A 15,804-nucleotide genomic window follows, 5' to 3' on the forward strand; every position below is an offset into this window, starting at 1 on the left:
TAAATGCCCAAACCCTACAAAACTGGTGCCATCAGAGAGCACACTACATTTATTGGTGTCCCTGGACAGGCTATGGTAAGACTGAAATGAGTCAACCAAGCGGAATAATTCAATATAAAACACCACGGGTTTCATACTCGACAATACAGTGTGCTGAAAGCCGAAAGGAAAAAAGTTCCCCTTGCTCTTTAAGCAGTGCTTCATTGTTTTGTGATCTTTTGCGATCTACTGGGTTGATTGCATACTTGATCTTGTGGTTTTCTGTGGTAGAACTGTGATTTCGTACTTAAAAGTAATACTCTTTAAGTTTAACGATGGTTGCTAAAAGGTCTGAATTCGAGTCGCTATTAAGCACTCTCTCTAGCAGCGACAGGTCTGACCACGATCTCCGTCATATCTCCATCAGCGGAGAAGCTAGGAGAATAAACCTCCATTCTCTGAGAGAGCTAGCGAAGGACATGGAGAGATTCGACCCTGCACTGTCAGAGAATAATATCGAGAGTTATATTCAAGACCTCAGGTATACCCTGCAGTACCTGCCAAACGCCACAGAACAGGAGAAAGTGTTTCTGGTCAGGAAAACTAGCAGCAGAGCTGTACATGAGTGGATGGCTAGGCAGATGAAGAAAGTCTGTGATGACTTTGAAGAGCTGTGTCAAGCACTTATCCGAGAATACAGTGCGTTTATTGACCCGACTGCCGCGATAGCCGCCGCCCTTAACATTAAGCATGAGAGAGCAGAGTCCCCTCGTGAATATTACGAGAGACTTAGATGAACTTATTTTGCAGGGCAAAATGATGAGGGTTGCGAAGAGAACACACATTTCAAGGGTTTATTCATTGCGAATCTCCACCCATCAGTCAGAAAGATGATCTTAATGCATACAGATGCACAGACCATGAAAATGACTGATATTAAGAGATTCGTGCAGAAAGCCTGGGAGTATGATGTCCAAAGTCGCTCTGAGCAAAAAGCTGTTAAAGCAACTGTGTTCGCTGTCAGAGCCAGCAGGGTTAATTCCCCCCTGCTCGAAGGAGCACAGGCTCCTGAGCTGGCTAAGCCCCGTTCCAAAGCAGGCACACAGGACCGCACCCAGCGTCCTTAGTGCCATGAGAACACCGGGGGAGGGAAAGGGCTAGATAAAGCTGAACAAAAGGATTCAGTAGCCGCCCGCCTGGCCAGGCTTGAACAAGCTTTATTAGGACAGGGACAACCGCTCCCCAAGGCTGCCGGAAGCGTGAATGAGCTGATACTCTCCACTGGAGGAGGCGGAGACCCTCCCCCTCTCCCTCCCTCAGTCTATCTGATTGAGCGGAAGGGTTCCTGCCTGGATGAGGTCAGCCACTCCCAAGCAAGTGCTGACTCCACCCCTGAAGTCACAGAGCAGGCAGTAAAACACAGAGGAAAAGCAAGAAGCTTTTACCTCAAGGCTGCAATGGGAGATGTCTTACACAGGAGACATTGATTGACACTGAGGTTGAAAGGTGTTTGATGTCATACAGCAAGCTCAAACGGGTAGAAAAAGAAAAGGGCATGCGACTCAGAGAGGAACCTTTGGTGGATCACCAGAAAGGCAAGGTGTAGAAACAGGTCAAGGTTCCTAAGCCTTCTGTACAGAAGGAAAGGGGGGCCAAGAGGCAGACTGTGCTCACACAGTGCCCACCGAACACAGATGCCTATGTGGAGATTCCTTCTGTTCCCTCTGGAAAAGAAATAAAAATATTTTCTTGTTCCCCGGATATACAGGGAAGTCGTGTCCCGGCTGAGGTCACAACAGCCTCCCTGCCACAGGAGCGGTGCTCCGAGCAGCCGCCTGATCCACCAGGTAAAGCACACACCTTTAACATCCCTAAAGAGGAGCAGATCTCCCCACCTGGTGATGAAAAGGAGCTTTCCCTGTGCACCCTGGCACCCAAGAGGGGTCAGGACCACCACCCTGCAGTGGTGGAAGGGATCCAGATGGCAGGAGAGCAGGTTGGTGATGTAGCCCTCACCCTTAGCCCTGAGAGGTCCTCTATTAGTGAGGATCTGCTTGAGCAGCTGTCGCAGGGCCACCGCCAGGTGCCCCTGGTGCAACATTCACAGGTTAAACAGGAGGTCCAGCTGGACGCTGAGACTACTGCGCTGTGGACACACCTGATCCCAGATACCGATTCCCTCTGCTGTGCCCAGGGAACCTGCAGTCAGGTAACATTATTTCTCATAACTACCAGGTAGTGAGTGAGACTGACCTGATTGTTCCTGCCTCAATGGCAGGGTTACACCCAGTCAACAGGAAGGGACAGGGAATGAAAGCCGAGCCGGTTTTCTTACAGCCACCAGCTCAGTCTGTCAGTCTGAGTCTGACCAACAGTGGTTCAGCCAGACTGGAGCTGGATGGTCAAGTCACCCGCCTGCCAGTGCAGGACATCGCAAAGAGGGATGTCAGAATCCCCGCCTGCACTGACATGGGCCTGGTGGGTGATAGTGAGTTCAAAGACAGTGAACTAGCTATCCCAGTGCTGGGGCAGCTCCCTGAACCCCTAGCGAGGGAAGGGGGGAGCGAGCAGGTGTCCTACACCTACCCCCAGTGAACGACTGTAAACATGCCGATAGAGGGATTCCTCAATCAGGAGGTGTGCAGGGTGGACCTGAACAGTGAGAATGGGATAACAATCCCAGATCATTCAGGTGCTCCAGATGACCACTCAGCCGAGGGTCAGGCATGCTCCACCGCTGCACCACCCCCTACAGGGTTCCTAGAGCACAGGCATGAACAAATAAAAAAAGCAGATGCCCTGGAAACGGAGGAGCAGCATCAGCAGCTGCGTCAGATCTCCCCAGATTTCCAGGATGTTGGTGCCCAAGATGCCACAGGGCATACTGAGAAAGACACCATGTACATGCTGCGCCAGCTTAGGAAGGCAACAGTCACTCAGAAGGAGATGACTGGGATCAGCCACCCGAAAAGACTTTTGGGAGGACTGATTGCTGCCACCACTGTTGCACGTTTGCTTTCTGGTAGGTTTGTGTGCTACTGGCACTCTCACCCTGACTGCCCCAAGCAGGCAGGTGTCAGAGATGCCAGAGGGTAATGACAGACTGTATCAACAGCAGCAAAGGCTGGAAAGCTTAGGGAAAACCCTACAGGCAATTTCCTATGCAACAGGGTTAAACCTTATTCCCCAATCAGTGGACATGATTGTTGGTGTTATACAGTGGGATTATGCTTGTGTGCAACAGGCCAGAATGGTGACACAAGACCTGTTAAAGGGAGCTTAGTGCCACTGTAGCCAGTCCAACCATGGCACAATTCCCAACCCACTTGATTCCACTCTTCTCAGTAGAGGAGTATGTGACATTAACCCCATCGCTCATAGCTCACCCAGAAGGCAATCCAAGATTGAATTTGGTTCCAAATCTTGAGATGGGTATGGCTACCAAAGCTATCCATTGGCTGTGTCTAAACGATTCACCAATGAAGGGTGTAAAGCTACTAACGAGCAGAGGGAGGTTAATGAACCCCATGAAGAGCAGGTGGGAAGTAAATGGCTGGTCAGCACACCACATTTAACTGACACTATGACTTGTGACAGGCATGATACAGCTACGGCAATGCAGCTACCTAATCAAACAGTTTTCCTGCAAGTTCCCGAGGAGGCCATTGTACAGCATGGTAACTTAACACTGTACAGTCTGGAACCAGACAACATAAGACCAAACTTGAAGTCGTGGATGCCTTCAGGTGCCACACTAAGGAATTGGATAGAAATCCAAGAAACAGTAAGCCCTGAAGAGGTACAGGTAGTTGAGTTTGCTTTAATGGAACAACCCTCCAAACCACCCTAGCAGATACCCAACACAGGTGTTGTGGTTTATCGGGGGGCTGGGAACAGGAACTGGTGTTATTGTAACACTGCTGCCGGGTAGCTGGATCATGACTGACAGTGTACTCTGAATGATGTACTCTCACATCAAGATGTACTCTGGGTAGCATGAATGAGTCAAAGGTAGCATGTCAAAAGAAAGGAAGTGACTTCTCCCCAAATATCTACTACAGAGGTATTAGATATTGACAGTGAACTTCCTGATGTGTAATTCCTAGACTGAGATGATGTCTCCTACCGTGTTTATACATACTCCAGATGTTATTCATCATGTTTGTTCCCAATGCTGGTTCCGGTATGAATTCTCGAGGAGTAATGTGGACATTTAAGGTTAATATTCTAATGGCAAGGGACATCACTTAACTCTGTTTTGTTTTGAAGGCAACAACACCTCAGGACCTCGTGACCTTCAAAAAGGGGGGATATGTAGCGGCGAGGCTTATTAATAAGGCAGAATTAAGTGCTTCTGAGCTTTCCCAAATGAGGCCCCATCTCTCTCTTCATCTCTGTGGTGCAGCCACAGAGAAACTATTCATGCAGGCTGATTTAAGGTTTCCTTTGATAAGGTTTCCTAGGACAGCTCCCAAAGGGGGATGCACTTAGCTAAGCCTGGCTATATGATCAATGGTCATCCATTGGCACCTATCTGTCTAGGGTGTGCCAGATGGAAATCTGGACTGCATTCCTAAGTGTCAGGAGTAAGTGACTCATATCTCACCTTGATCAACTAATCAGGGACTGGTAGGGCCGAGTAACCCACGTGGGACTCTGATGCCCATGGAACTTTCAGCCAATCAACGAGCTGAAGTTCCTCCAGGTAAAAACAGGCAACAGGGAGATTCAGAAGGGATTCAGTGTAGAATTCTGTGGACTTTTCTAAAGGGAATTCAAAGGAGAATTCCAGGGCAGGACGGCCCAGGAGCAGAAGGCTCCCAAGGGCAGGACATTCTCGCAGCGCGCCTCCTGACCATCCTGAGACTCAGCCCGGACAACCACGGAACGGCCAGTGTGTCCGAGTGCCAGAACTTTCCTTTGTTCTAAGAGTCTAGAGCGGAGGTTGCCAGAGAGTAACCAGAGGATCCACCCGAGGTTAGCACCAGCAGCAAGCCTCGTGAACAGGTCGGAACTGTGGACAGCTGAATCACTATTCAGAACTAGCTCTTCATCAGGAACGATGAACTTCATCAGTTTTTTTTAAAAGAAACGAATGTCAAAATGTTTCCAAAACGTCCACTTGTGATACTTTAGCTGCTTAGTTACACGATCCCATATTAATATAACTATCAAGTGATGTTAAATCACTACAACATGTATTTTTTTTACAATAACAGCAAGTGGTGTTTTTACTACGTATTCTTAGAAAAGGATAAAACGTTATAACTTTTTATGAATTACAGAATATAAGCTTAATAATGTTAGAACAAGCATGTTAAAACCAGAACCCATGTAAGTTACCAAGTTAAAGACTTTGATGCATAAAATATTTATGCATAATTAAAATATTTATGATGAAGGTGGAAGGTTGTGTCCTTTTGTCCACAAGAGCAATCTTTCTTTTATAAAATATACCTACTTTTTAATGTTTAATGATTGACATTCTGTAATACACAGTTTCAAATTATTAAAAATCTAAAGAGTACGCAATTTAAATTCTTAATTGTAAGAAGACTGTAAGCAGTGACTGGGATTCGAAACCAGGCGTTTTCTGGTGACAGCTCAAATGCTGTATATGAGATGTTAAGCTTTATTAGCTCCACCTGGTGATTTTACAAGGTGCTTCTAGATACTATTATCATATTTCAATTCAAATGTGGTATGATTCGCCATGCCCACCGCGTTTTACCGCCATGTACTCCACACATTTTGAATGGCTGGATCTGTAGGTGCCATTGCTCCAGGTGAGGCGTGAACACACAACATCGCCATGACTCTGCTGTGCACGCTGACTGATTGTGCCACTGGGGCTTCGCAAGTCGCAAATCAGTCCAAAGACTTTGAACAAAGAAATGGTGAAACAGGGTTTCGTCTGTGGATCCATCTCCACATGGGGAGGGGGACAGTGAAACAGTAAGGAAAATACAAGAGAAGAAACTGAAAGAATTATAATCACTGCAAAATAGGAAGAGGTGGCTGGACATGTTAAACAGTTTGGCGGTTAATTTGTGACATTTTTGGTGACAATCAGCACACGGATTTCTCTTCATGTTCCTTAAGATGTGCAGTATATATTTTCATTGTAGATTGGTTACTTCAAAAGTCCAGTAAAGTGACAGTGGAGAGCTATCCGATACACATCTTAAAGAAGACTCCCTGTAACTCGATTAAACATTTCATTTTCAAGTCAAATCCTTTACATGAAATAGACACCAACAATAGAAGGGGATGAGAAATGTCTTTTATCAAAATAAACCTGCTATTCACAGACCTCGGCCACAACATCTCCCAGGTACTTCTGCAGAATAAGGTCAAGGTCAGCTGCAGCCTGGCGGAAGCACTTGTCCACCTCAGATAAGTCACACCTGGCCATTGTATTTTCGAAGTAGGATTTCAGTGCCTCTTTCACCTCCTCATAGTTGTCCTGCTTCATGATTCCTGTGCCCTAGGAGAACAAGAAAGGTGAATATTCATCATCATCCCTCACCGATTCTCCAAATTGCCTGACTGCAGACACCACCATGAGGAGGAGCTGGAGTGACATAACATCATCAGTAGGCAGTGAGTCAAGAGAGGGGGAGTCATCCCACTGTTATCCTTATCCATGATCAAGAGTCTCACCCCCTGCTTTATGCTGTCCCTAGTGGTGATCTGTAGACAGTGTGTCTTCCACCTCACCCACCTCCTGAGGCAATAATCTTGAATAAACAGAGGGCTGGAGGCCCAGCCCGGCTCCTGTCTCTCTCCCCTTGGGGACAGGAGATTTTCTCAGAACCATGTTGAGGTGAAATGGGAGTGGGATGACGCAGGTGTCTTGGAGAGGTGAGTCGGCCCAGCCCCTGCATACCTCAGTGTGATTCAAGCAAGGGGGAGGGGTTTAAGGGACTTACCAATCCCGCGTATGCACCCTCTGATTCAAAGTCAGGCAGGACTTCATTGTACAGCGCCAGGCAGTCCAGCTGGATAGATGATATCATGTTCTGAGCCCAGGTCCGCACCCGTATCTCCTCCTCCTGGAGCAGCCCCTTCAGCTCGACCTGCAGGCCCTCCCTGAGCCGCCACAGGGCCGCTGGGGTCAGGCCCGGGTGAGCGGGTGTACCAGGGGGTGGGTGAGGGGGTGTGTGAAGGGGCGAGCAATGGGGTATGTGGGCTGCCAAGGAGGAGGTCCATGCCCTGTCCTTCTGCAGATCCCTCTGCGGGCCCTTAGGGTAGTTCCACAGCTGGGTCTCGGTCTCCTGCCTGGTGATTGGCTGGCTGGCCTGAGGGGACAGGGGCACAGAGAGGGCATGAGGAGGACAGAGAGAAAACTGAGAGGGTCTTCTCCAGGAGGACCAAGCCTTGCCCCTGGTCTCCCAGCAATCACAGTCACCATCATTGCAGCTGAAACCAAACCTTCGACAGACGTCACAGACATATCTGGCTCACAGACTTGCAGCTCTCGGCTGCCCGGGTTGAGACGCAGGGGGAGTCTGCTCCCTCTTCCTCTGACAGTCCTATCAGATGACAGCGGCAGACCTGATCCAACCCCACCTTCCCTTTCACACACAGCCACACACAGGCATGACTGTGTCACCATCATCAACACCTCCACCATTATAATCTCCACTATCTTCGTCACCATTGTAGTGTGCTCTCTGAAGGCACCAGTTCTGTAGGGTTTGGGCATTTACAGGGACAATTATTAATTGTAGCAGTAAATCACAAAATTGATTCTTTTGATGGCTTTAGAATCCAACCATGCGATATAACTCAAACAACGCACACACACAGGTACTAATACACAAGGATACATTTATTAATACATAGAATATGCATATAAACCTAACAGATCTTATCGAGAGGGTTATCAGAATACAAAAGGTATATATTCAGTCAGTTACGAAGAGTTACATATATCAAGAGGACATACGTTCAGTATATCATTCATTTAGACCGTTTCATAAATGAACTTGGTTATAACTTCTACATTAGATACTCAAAACAAGTTCATAACTCTTAGGAATTAAATTAATATCAACTGGTTGGGATAACAATTGAATTCTTGAGCAGTAATGCAGTGAAGTTGAATACTCATCCAATCTCTGGGGATTCAGATCTCCTGCGGGCACAAAGAAACAGTTGCAGGCTGTTGCTGTCCAATCCGCGCTCTCTGGCTCGGTGCTAGGCTGTGCTGTGCGGCTTGCGACGGTGTGCTGCTGATGCTCACTGACCGGCTAGTTAGTGTTGGCTTTAACTAGCAAAGTTTGCGCACAGGAGAAAAGATGACTGTGGGTCCCAGCAAGTCAGGAAGAGGACCGGTTCGTTCCTGATGAAGAGCTAGTTCTGAATAGTGATTCAGCTGTCCACAGTTCTGTCCTGTTCACGAGGCTTGCTGCTGGTGCTAACCTCGGGTGGATCCTCTAGTTACTCTCTGGCAACCTCCGCTCTAGACTCTAAGAACAAAGGAAAGTTCTGGCACTCGGACACACTGGCCGTTCCGTGGTTGTCCGGGCTGAGTCTCAGGATGGTCAGGAGGCGCGCTGCGAGAATGTCCTGCCCTTGGGAGCCTTCTGCTCCTGGGCCGTCCTGCCCTGGAATTCTCCTTTGAATTCCCTTTAGAAAAGTCCACAGAATTCCACTGAATCTTCCAGGCTCTCTGTGTTGCCTGTTTTTACCTGGAGGAACTTCAGCTCGTTCATTGGCTGAAAGTTCCATGGGCATCAGAGTCCCACGTGGGATACTCGGCCCTACCAGTCCCTGATTGGTTGATCAAGGTGAGATATGAGTCACTTACTACTGACACTTAGGAATGCAGTCCAGATGTCCATCTGGCACTCCCTAGACAGATAGGCGCCAATGGATGACCATGGATCATGATAGCCAGGCTTAGCTAAGTGCATCCCCCTTTGGGAGCTGTCCCTTATCAAAGGAAACCTTAAATCAGCCTGCATGAATAGTTTCTCTGTGGCTGCACCACAGAGATGAACAGAGATGGGGCCTCATTTGGGAAAGCTCAGAACACTTAATTCTTTCCTATTAATAAGCCTCGCTGCTACACCATCATCTTCATCACATTTCTAATAAATGATCTCCACCATCTTCATCACCATATCCTTCTTCATCATGACAATCATCATGTCCACCATCATCATCATCAACACCTTTCCATCAACATCATCATAATAACCACCTTCATTATCTACACTACCATCTGCATCACCATCATCATCCTGAGCAGAACACATTGGTTGTCTTACACTGGAAGAATCTTTGCTCAGTGCCTCAGTATCGGTTGCCCCTCTCCGGCCTTTCAGGGTCACATCCACCTCTGTCAAGACCTGTCAGCAAGTTGACTGCTTTAGTCTCACCAGCAGAAGCCAACCAAGTTTGTGTCTCAGTACAGGTTTATTCTTAGTCTAACAGTATTAATACAGTATTCTTTACATAGAGGAGGGTGGGTGTGTGGGACAAGCTGTCTAGCCATGTTGTTGAAGCCGATAGGGTGGCTTATCTTAAGAGAGAGCTGGATGAGACCCTACAGTCAGGACAGGAGGCACTACTGTATGTAGAGGGTGGTGGGTGTGTGGAACAAGCTATCCAACCATGTTGTTGAAGCCAATACTCACGTTCCTGTGGGATCTGCCCCAGGTCTCGGTGTGACACCCTTCTCTCTGCTCGGCCATTCCTCTCTCAACTTGAGTGAGTTTCTCCAGGCGGTGCTGGGGAGGAGAAAACAGAGTTACCAGCCAGTCACACAAACACACATCATCATGGGCCAAGATGACCCTACATGACAGTGGCCTGTCATCCTCGATCCAGACGCAGTGTCCAGCCCTCAGCTATCCAGCTTCATGATCCCCAACATCCCTATTGAGGGGCCAGTTCTGCTAGACCAGGGGTCTCAAGCCCAATCACAATCCCTGGAGAGCCAGGTGCATCTCCAGGTTTTCTTTCCAAACGGGGCTAGCCAATTAAACAGTTAATCTAATTATTTTCATAAGAAGATGTGGAAATAATGTGTTTAATAATATATTTTGATGTCTCTCACGGTTGAAGACTCAAAATATTCAAGGCACAGTTGGATATTTAAGGTCTGGATAAAGGTAGAGTATTAGAATATTTTTTGTTTAATTAAAAAATTAGATCAACTTTGTAACCAAGACCTCTGGGCAGGAAACCAGATGATGCACCAGACCCTCTAGGAATGGAGTTATAGACATGCTCACCCTCTCTCACACACAACCTCACACACACTCACCCTCTCACTACTACTACTACTACTACTACTACTACTACTACTACTAATAATAATAATAATAATAATAATAATGCAGACTTGCTTTTCTTGGGGTCTTTGGTCTGGCTCCTGTGTTGGCTGAGTCTCCTGTTACCTCCTTCCTGATCTGGGGGTGTCATATACAGTTCTGTTACAGACACGGCCTGGACTAGACTCACAAGCATACACACCCACAGACAAACAGATGCACACACTGTCAGGTAGAGTCTTTCTCCTCCTCAAGAGAAGACAACAGAGCCCTGCTACTGCGATGAGCTTTAATTTCAGGAGGAGGAAGAAGAGGAAGAATCACAATATGAAGAAGACCAGCAGTGGACTCACAGCTCTCTGGGTCTGGGGCCTGACTCTCAAGCTTGTCTCCAGTCTCTGGTGGGTTTGGACATCTTCTCTGTTCACCTCTGTTGACATCTGTGGACAGGACAGTTCAGTTAGACAAACAAGTTCGACCAGACTTCACTCTCATAGTCAATCAATCAATCAATCAATCAATTTTTTTCTTATATTTTGCCTTTTAATCCAGAACATCAAAGCACTTTACAAAACATGCCTGGAAAATAGAGTATAAATGTGTAATACTGTAGTTCCTGGAGTAAGTGCTTGGATAATCCAACTACCACTGTTGTTACTTCTGCTGCTACTAATATGACCATGACTACAAATTCTAATATTAATTCTGATATTAATACTACTACTGCTGTCATTACTAGTAATAGTGATAAAAACAGAGCACTCACAGCTCTCTGGACGTTGGTCTGGAATCTAGAAAGTGGTTCCATTCTCAGGCGACTCTGGACCTCAACACCTGTTGATGGGTCACTTCTGTCAGACACACGAGTGGAGCCCAAGCCCACCTACACGCACACTCACACACACTGACAGATATACACCCACACAATCACACACATTATCACACACTGACAGACACCCACCCACACATATTCACACACAGACATTACACACACACACAGACACTCACACACACTCACAGACACACATTCTTACACTGACAGACACACACACATACACTACACACACTCACAGACACACATTCACAGACACACACACAGACACAACACACACTCACAGACACGACATACATTTATATACACAATCAGACACTCACACACATACTCACACACATTCACAGACACACACATAGACTACAAATACTTATAGACACACACCAACACACACACACAGACAAAAACACACACACTCATAACTACAAATACAGTATAACTAACACTAACACAAATGCCACTAACATTAAAACAGTAACACTATCACTAAGAATTACACTATCATTATCACTGACACAAACTACTAATACACTACTAATGCTAATAATAACAGTAATGCTATCACTAAAACTAACATGACTACTAGTGTAAATACTCTAACAGTAACTCTATAATTATAACTAATATTAACATGAATACTGGCATCAAAACTATCAGAAGCGCAATCACCATTAATACTGACATGAACACTAGCATTAATATTAAAGCTACCGATTATATTCTCACTAATATTAAATATGAATACACTCGCATTAGTATTAGTCCGTGACGTCAAAGCACTCTTTGTGACGAAGGCGAGACACCTAGCTGGGCACAGTGACGTGGCACGTGTCTCCGTGGTTACCATACTTATAATTTGTAAACAGTGGAAAAATGCATTTAAACTGTTACCTACACGAATATATCAACTTGAAATATAATTTTCAAGCTCTAGAATACAATTTCTAAACAATTATTTGAATAATCATTCTTTAATTTGGGATTGAACATTATGAACACTAAACGCACTACAGGCTGTATTGACTGTTTTCTAGATATTTAAAGAATTTAAAGAAAGAAAAGAATCAGTACTCACCAATCGGTGAAGTTAATAGATGATTCTAAGGTTTTTCAGTTGAATTAATTGGTTGTCGATACATAAGTGATCAATATCTCTCCTCTGAGCGCTCAGCGCGCCTCCCTCGGTCTCGCTCTCTGATCCCGGCGCTCTGGTTGGTGTCTGTGACGTCACAGCGCTCTTTCTGACAGAGCAGAGCGCGTCTCCGATGGAGGAGACATAACAACTGGAAATGGAGAGCGACAAACCGAGGAATACAATTTATTGAACAAAAAAAATAGTTTACTTCACAGACTAATGCGTTGTAAAGCATACTCGCGTAGAGCAGAAGAGAAAGGGCACAAGTTCCTGTAATAAGCGCTTTTAAGCGTTTTACACGAATCTCCACAGAATAGAAGCCAGGAGGATCAGACTCCTGATCCTGGAGGTTGAAGAGTATCTCCTGGTTTTATTTCCACCAGAGCTCTCAGCTCCTCAGCCGGTTTGATGATTTAATTAACTGTACAACTGTTATCAGACTCTGTTTAACTGTATATTTATAAGACTCCGTGAGAGACGTGTGGGAGACGCTGAATCCCAGGGCTGGTGTGGAATCACACACAGACAGGTCTTCTGTGTGATCTGAGTCCCACTGCTCAGAGCTACAGACTTGTCAACTGGTCACTATTGTAGACAAGACCATCAGTCTGCTGCTGCTAATAATCATATTACACTTATAAGAGTAGCAATACTGCTGTTAATTAAATCAGTAAAAATAATAATAAGAGATAAACACATATTGCTCAATTTTCAGTAAAACACTTCTGACAGAGGGATGGAGGCTGACTTACAGTAAAGACAATGAATCAGGGCAGTAATACTGAAGGGCTGGAGGTCCTGGAAAGGGTTAATAGAAACTTCTTGCTTCTGACCTGGAACAGAGCCCACAGCTGCCAGATCAGTGACCCTTGAGCCCAGTTCACAGAGAAGAGAACCCGGAGCTCTTCTCTGTCTCTAAAAGGACTGTGAGGAGGGAGAAAAGGGGGAGATGTGACCTGAGTCCAGGATGTTCTGTCTGATATTATTCATATAGCAGCACTGATTGTCTGAATGTCCACTGGTTCTGAATTGTCAGGACAAAGAGAAGGAGCTTCTGTCTGTTCAGGAGGTAGGAGTTTTGGTAAAGTACTAAGGGATCCAATGCTCTGTGTGTGAGTCTGAGCTGTGAATCTGACTGAGAGGAGATAAAGATTTTTTTTTATTCTGCCTCTGATAAGTTTTCTCCTTTGCCAAGTGGTGTTACATCCCCTTCAGATACTCTGCACAGACTGTCAGAGTGAGAGAAGAGAAGAGAGAGAGATGGACAGATAAGAGCACACACAGCGAGAGAGACAGGAAGGGGGAGAGAGAGGAGAAGGAGCAGGAAGACAGTGCAGGTGTTCAGCCACACTGTGACCACAGGAGACAGGAGGCTTTTCTCAGCTGCTGAGGAGCTTAGTGCTCCTGCCCACTCAAGCTCAGAGACTCTGGCAGAAGTCAGGTCTGAGAGCTGCTCCTCATACTGACACTGGAGCTCTGAGAGTCAGCCTCCATTCTGACAGGAATAGCCCCTCCTGTTCAGTCCTGAGAGACACACTGAGAGCTGTGAGAGCCCTGAGACATCTGTGTGGGGAGAAGATCTGTCACCCTGTAGAGCTCTGAGCATTGGGCTCCCCTGTGTGCCTCACTGTACAGCAACAGAGCTCTGACTGGACTCCCTGTGTGTCTCTGTACAGGACTAGATATCTGAACACTGGGCTCCCCCGTGTGTCTTCCTGTACAGCTCAGTTCTCAGCTGCCTCATCACACTGCACTGAGCATCACAGCACAAACCACAGACTCACTGCACAGTCTGATCTGCAGTTCCAGTAAAGCTCTGACGAAACAGGCCCATTTCCTAAAGACAGGGGAGTGAAGAGATAATGCAGTTTTAATGAAGATAATATGTCCCTCTGTACAAATATGTTGTCATGTCATTATGTGAAACTTTTTCATGCTGGCCCAGCAGGAATTGTTGCCTTAAATCACCACTGTTAGGCCGTATTAACAAGGACTGATTGTTTCTAATTAATCATTATAATCATTAATTATCATTAATCATCATCATTATTAATCATTTTGTTGTTTCTTTATGCTTTGAAACTGACTCTTGCTCTTTTGCTCCTGCAGTTATTATGGTGACAAATACTACTGCTGCTATTACTACTGCAAATACTGCTACTATTACTACACCTACTACTGCTACTACAACTATGACAGCTACTACTATCACTGCTACAGATACAACTGCAACTAGTAATATTTTACTGCTACTACTAAAGCTACTAGTACTACTGTTACTACTGCTGCAGGTACTACTGTAACTGCTACTACTGCTGCCACTGCTACTACTTCTACTACTATTAATAAGGAGGATGTGAGCTGTGTTCTTACTGTTCAGTCTGGGTGTATTAACAAGTTTTTCTTTTTGTTGTTTTTCCAACTTTGAAACTGACTCCTGCTCTTCTGCTCCTGCTGTTGCAGTTCTTATCGTGAAGCTGCAACACAGCTTTGCTATAATGTTGAACTAAAGAGTTTACAGCATAACTACTAATTCTAATATTGTTACTATTGCTCATACTTTAGTATTACTACTGTTACTACAGCTACTACTTCTACTGCCACTGATACAACTGCAACTTATAAGATTCTACTGCTACTCCAACTGCTACTACTAATGTTACTAAAGCTACTAGCAGTACTGTTACTGCTACCAATACTGCTGCCACCAACACTACTGCTACTACTACTACTATTAATAAGGAGCTCCACTGTGCTGTTAGAGAGCCTCAGTCACTCAGTTGGCTCCGCACAGAGAGATGCTGGGGTCACAGCTGGAGGGGCTGGAACATCTGTGTGGGCTTGAGCTGCACAGGGACAGACTCAGGGTCTGAGGGACTCAACTGGAAGAGCTGCTGTCCACCAGGCTCAGTACAGAGGGCACAGTCACTACTGGGCTTTTCTTTCTTTTTAATTTAAACTATTGATCTCTGATCACAGCCACAGGACAGCCAGTTTTTATTCAGTCCTTGTCTCTGTATTCCCGTGCTGACCTGAGTGACCTCACTACCCCCTTGAGGACAGGCTCTTCTCACACTGTCCTTGACCAGAACCAGAAGACACAGCTGTCTGAAGGGACAACAACCTCTTTGTGGCTCACCACAGGACACCAGTCACTGGACACTGCCTGACACAGACAGTAAGACACAGAGGACCATATTCAGGACACCAGTCACTGGACATCGCCTGACACTGTCATGCAAATTTTATTTAGCTTTTTTATTGAACATAATTGATTAACTTGATAATTATTTAAAGTTACATAACTTATCTAAATCGTCAGAGAACTGTGACATAAATTTTTATCTGATTTCTTCCTGCCCCTGCAGCACCTGCAGCCCTGCTGTCTGTATCTGTGAGTTTCCACCAGTGAGACACAGAGCTGCTTCTGTGTCTCCTCTCCTCCGCACTGCTGGGAGTGTCTTCAGGGAGAGGAAACAGTGATGTGGCTCTGATACTGTATATATGGAGAAGACTGAAAGAGCCCTGTCTGATTGGCCGTCCCGCCTGTGTGAGAAGTTCCTGCTGTCAGT

The 15,804-nt window shown here is 45.9% G+C and overlaps 1 protein-coding gene and 1 long non-coding RNA gene across 5 annotated transcripts; both read right to left on the reverse strand.

Annotated features, from left to right (window-relative positions):
* Nucleotides 1-6,246: 6,246 nt before the first annotated feature.
* LOC138242992 (uncharacterized) lies at nt 6,247-9,713 on the reverse strand. 2 transcript variants are annotated; one of them, XM_069198496.1, is made up of 4 exons: nt 9,627-9,713; nt 9,258-9,338; nt 6,912-7,280; nt 6,247-6,466 (listed from the first exon to the last, which is right to left on the reverse strand). In XM_069198496.1, exons 1-4 carry the CDS (start codon nt 9,681-9,683, stop codon nt 6,281-6,283), a joined length of 693 nt encoding a protein of 230 aa, XP_069054597.1. In that variant the 5' UTR covers nt 9,684-9,713; the 3' UTR covers nt 6,247-6,280. The 2 variants fall into 2 exon arrangements, with proteins under 2 accessions (XP_069054597.1, XP_069054598.1); XM_069198497.1 differs by lacking the exon at nt 9,258-9,338.
* A 627-nt stretch (nt 9,714-10,340) lies between these two features.
* LOC138242998 (uncharacterized) lies at nt 10,341-12,248 on the reverse strand. Of its 3 annotated transcripts, none has more exons than XR_011191866.1 (3): nt 12,173-12,248; nt 11,032-11,099; nt 10,341-10,403 (listed from the first exon to the last, which is right to left on the reverse strand). It is a non-coding gene; the product is annotated as an uncharacterized lncRNA (long non-coding RNA). The 3 variants fall into 3 exon arrangements; XR_011191865.1 differs by lacking the exon at nt 12,173-12,248 and adding an exon at nt 11,780-11,824; XR_011191864.1 differs by lacking the exon at nt 12,173-12,248 and adding an exon at nt 11,767-11,809.
* Nucleotides 12,249-15,804: the final 3,556 nt, after the last annotated feature.

The sequence above is a fragment of the Lepisosteus oculatus genome, chromosome 14 (genome assembly GCF_040954835.1).
Source record: "Lepisosteus oculatus isolate fLepOcu1 chromosome 14, fLepOcu1.hap2, whole genome shotgun sequence".
NCBI lineage: Eukaryota > Metazoa > Chordata > Actinopteri > Semionotiformes > Lepisosteidae > Lepisosteus > Lepisosteus oculatus.

Excerpts from the sequence above, each read along its gene's own strand:
- LOC138242992 (XM_069198496.1), bottom strand. The coding sequence starts at position 9,683 with ATGGCCGAGCAGAGAGAAGGGTGTCACACCGAGACCTGGGGCAGATCC. Across the intron at positions 9,339-9,626 it reads GGGGCAGATCCCACAGGAAC|GTCTTGACAGAGGTGGATGT; the intron begins GTGAGTATTGGC and ends ACTTGCTGACAG. Across the intron at positions 7,281-9,257 it reads TGAGCAAAGATTCTTCCAGT|GCCAGCCAGCCAATCACCAG; the intron begins GTAAGACAACCA and ends CTGTCCCCTCAG.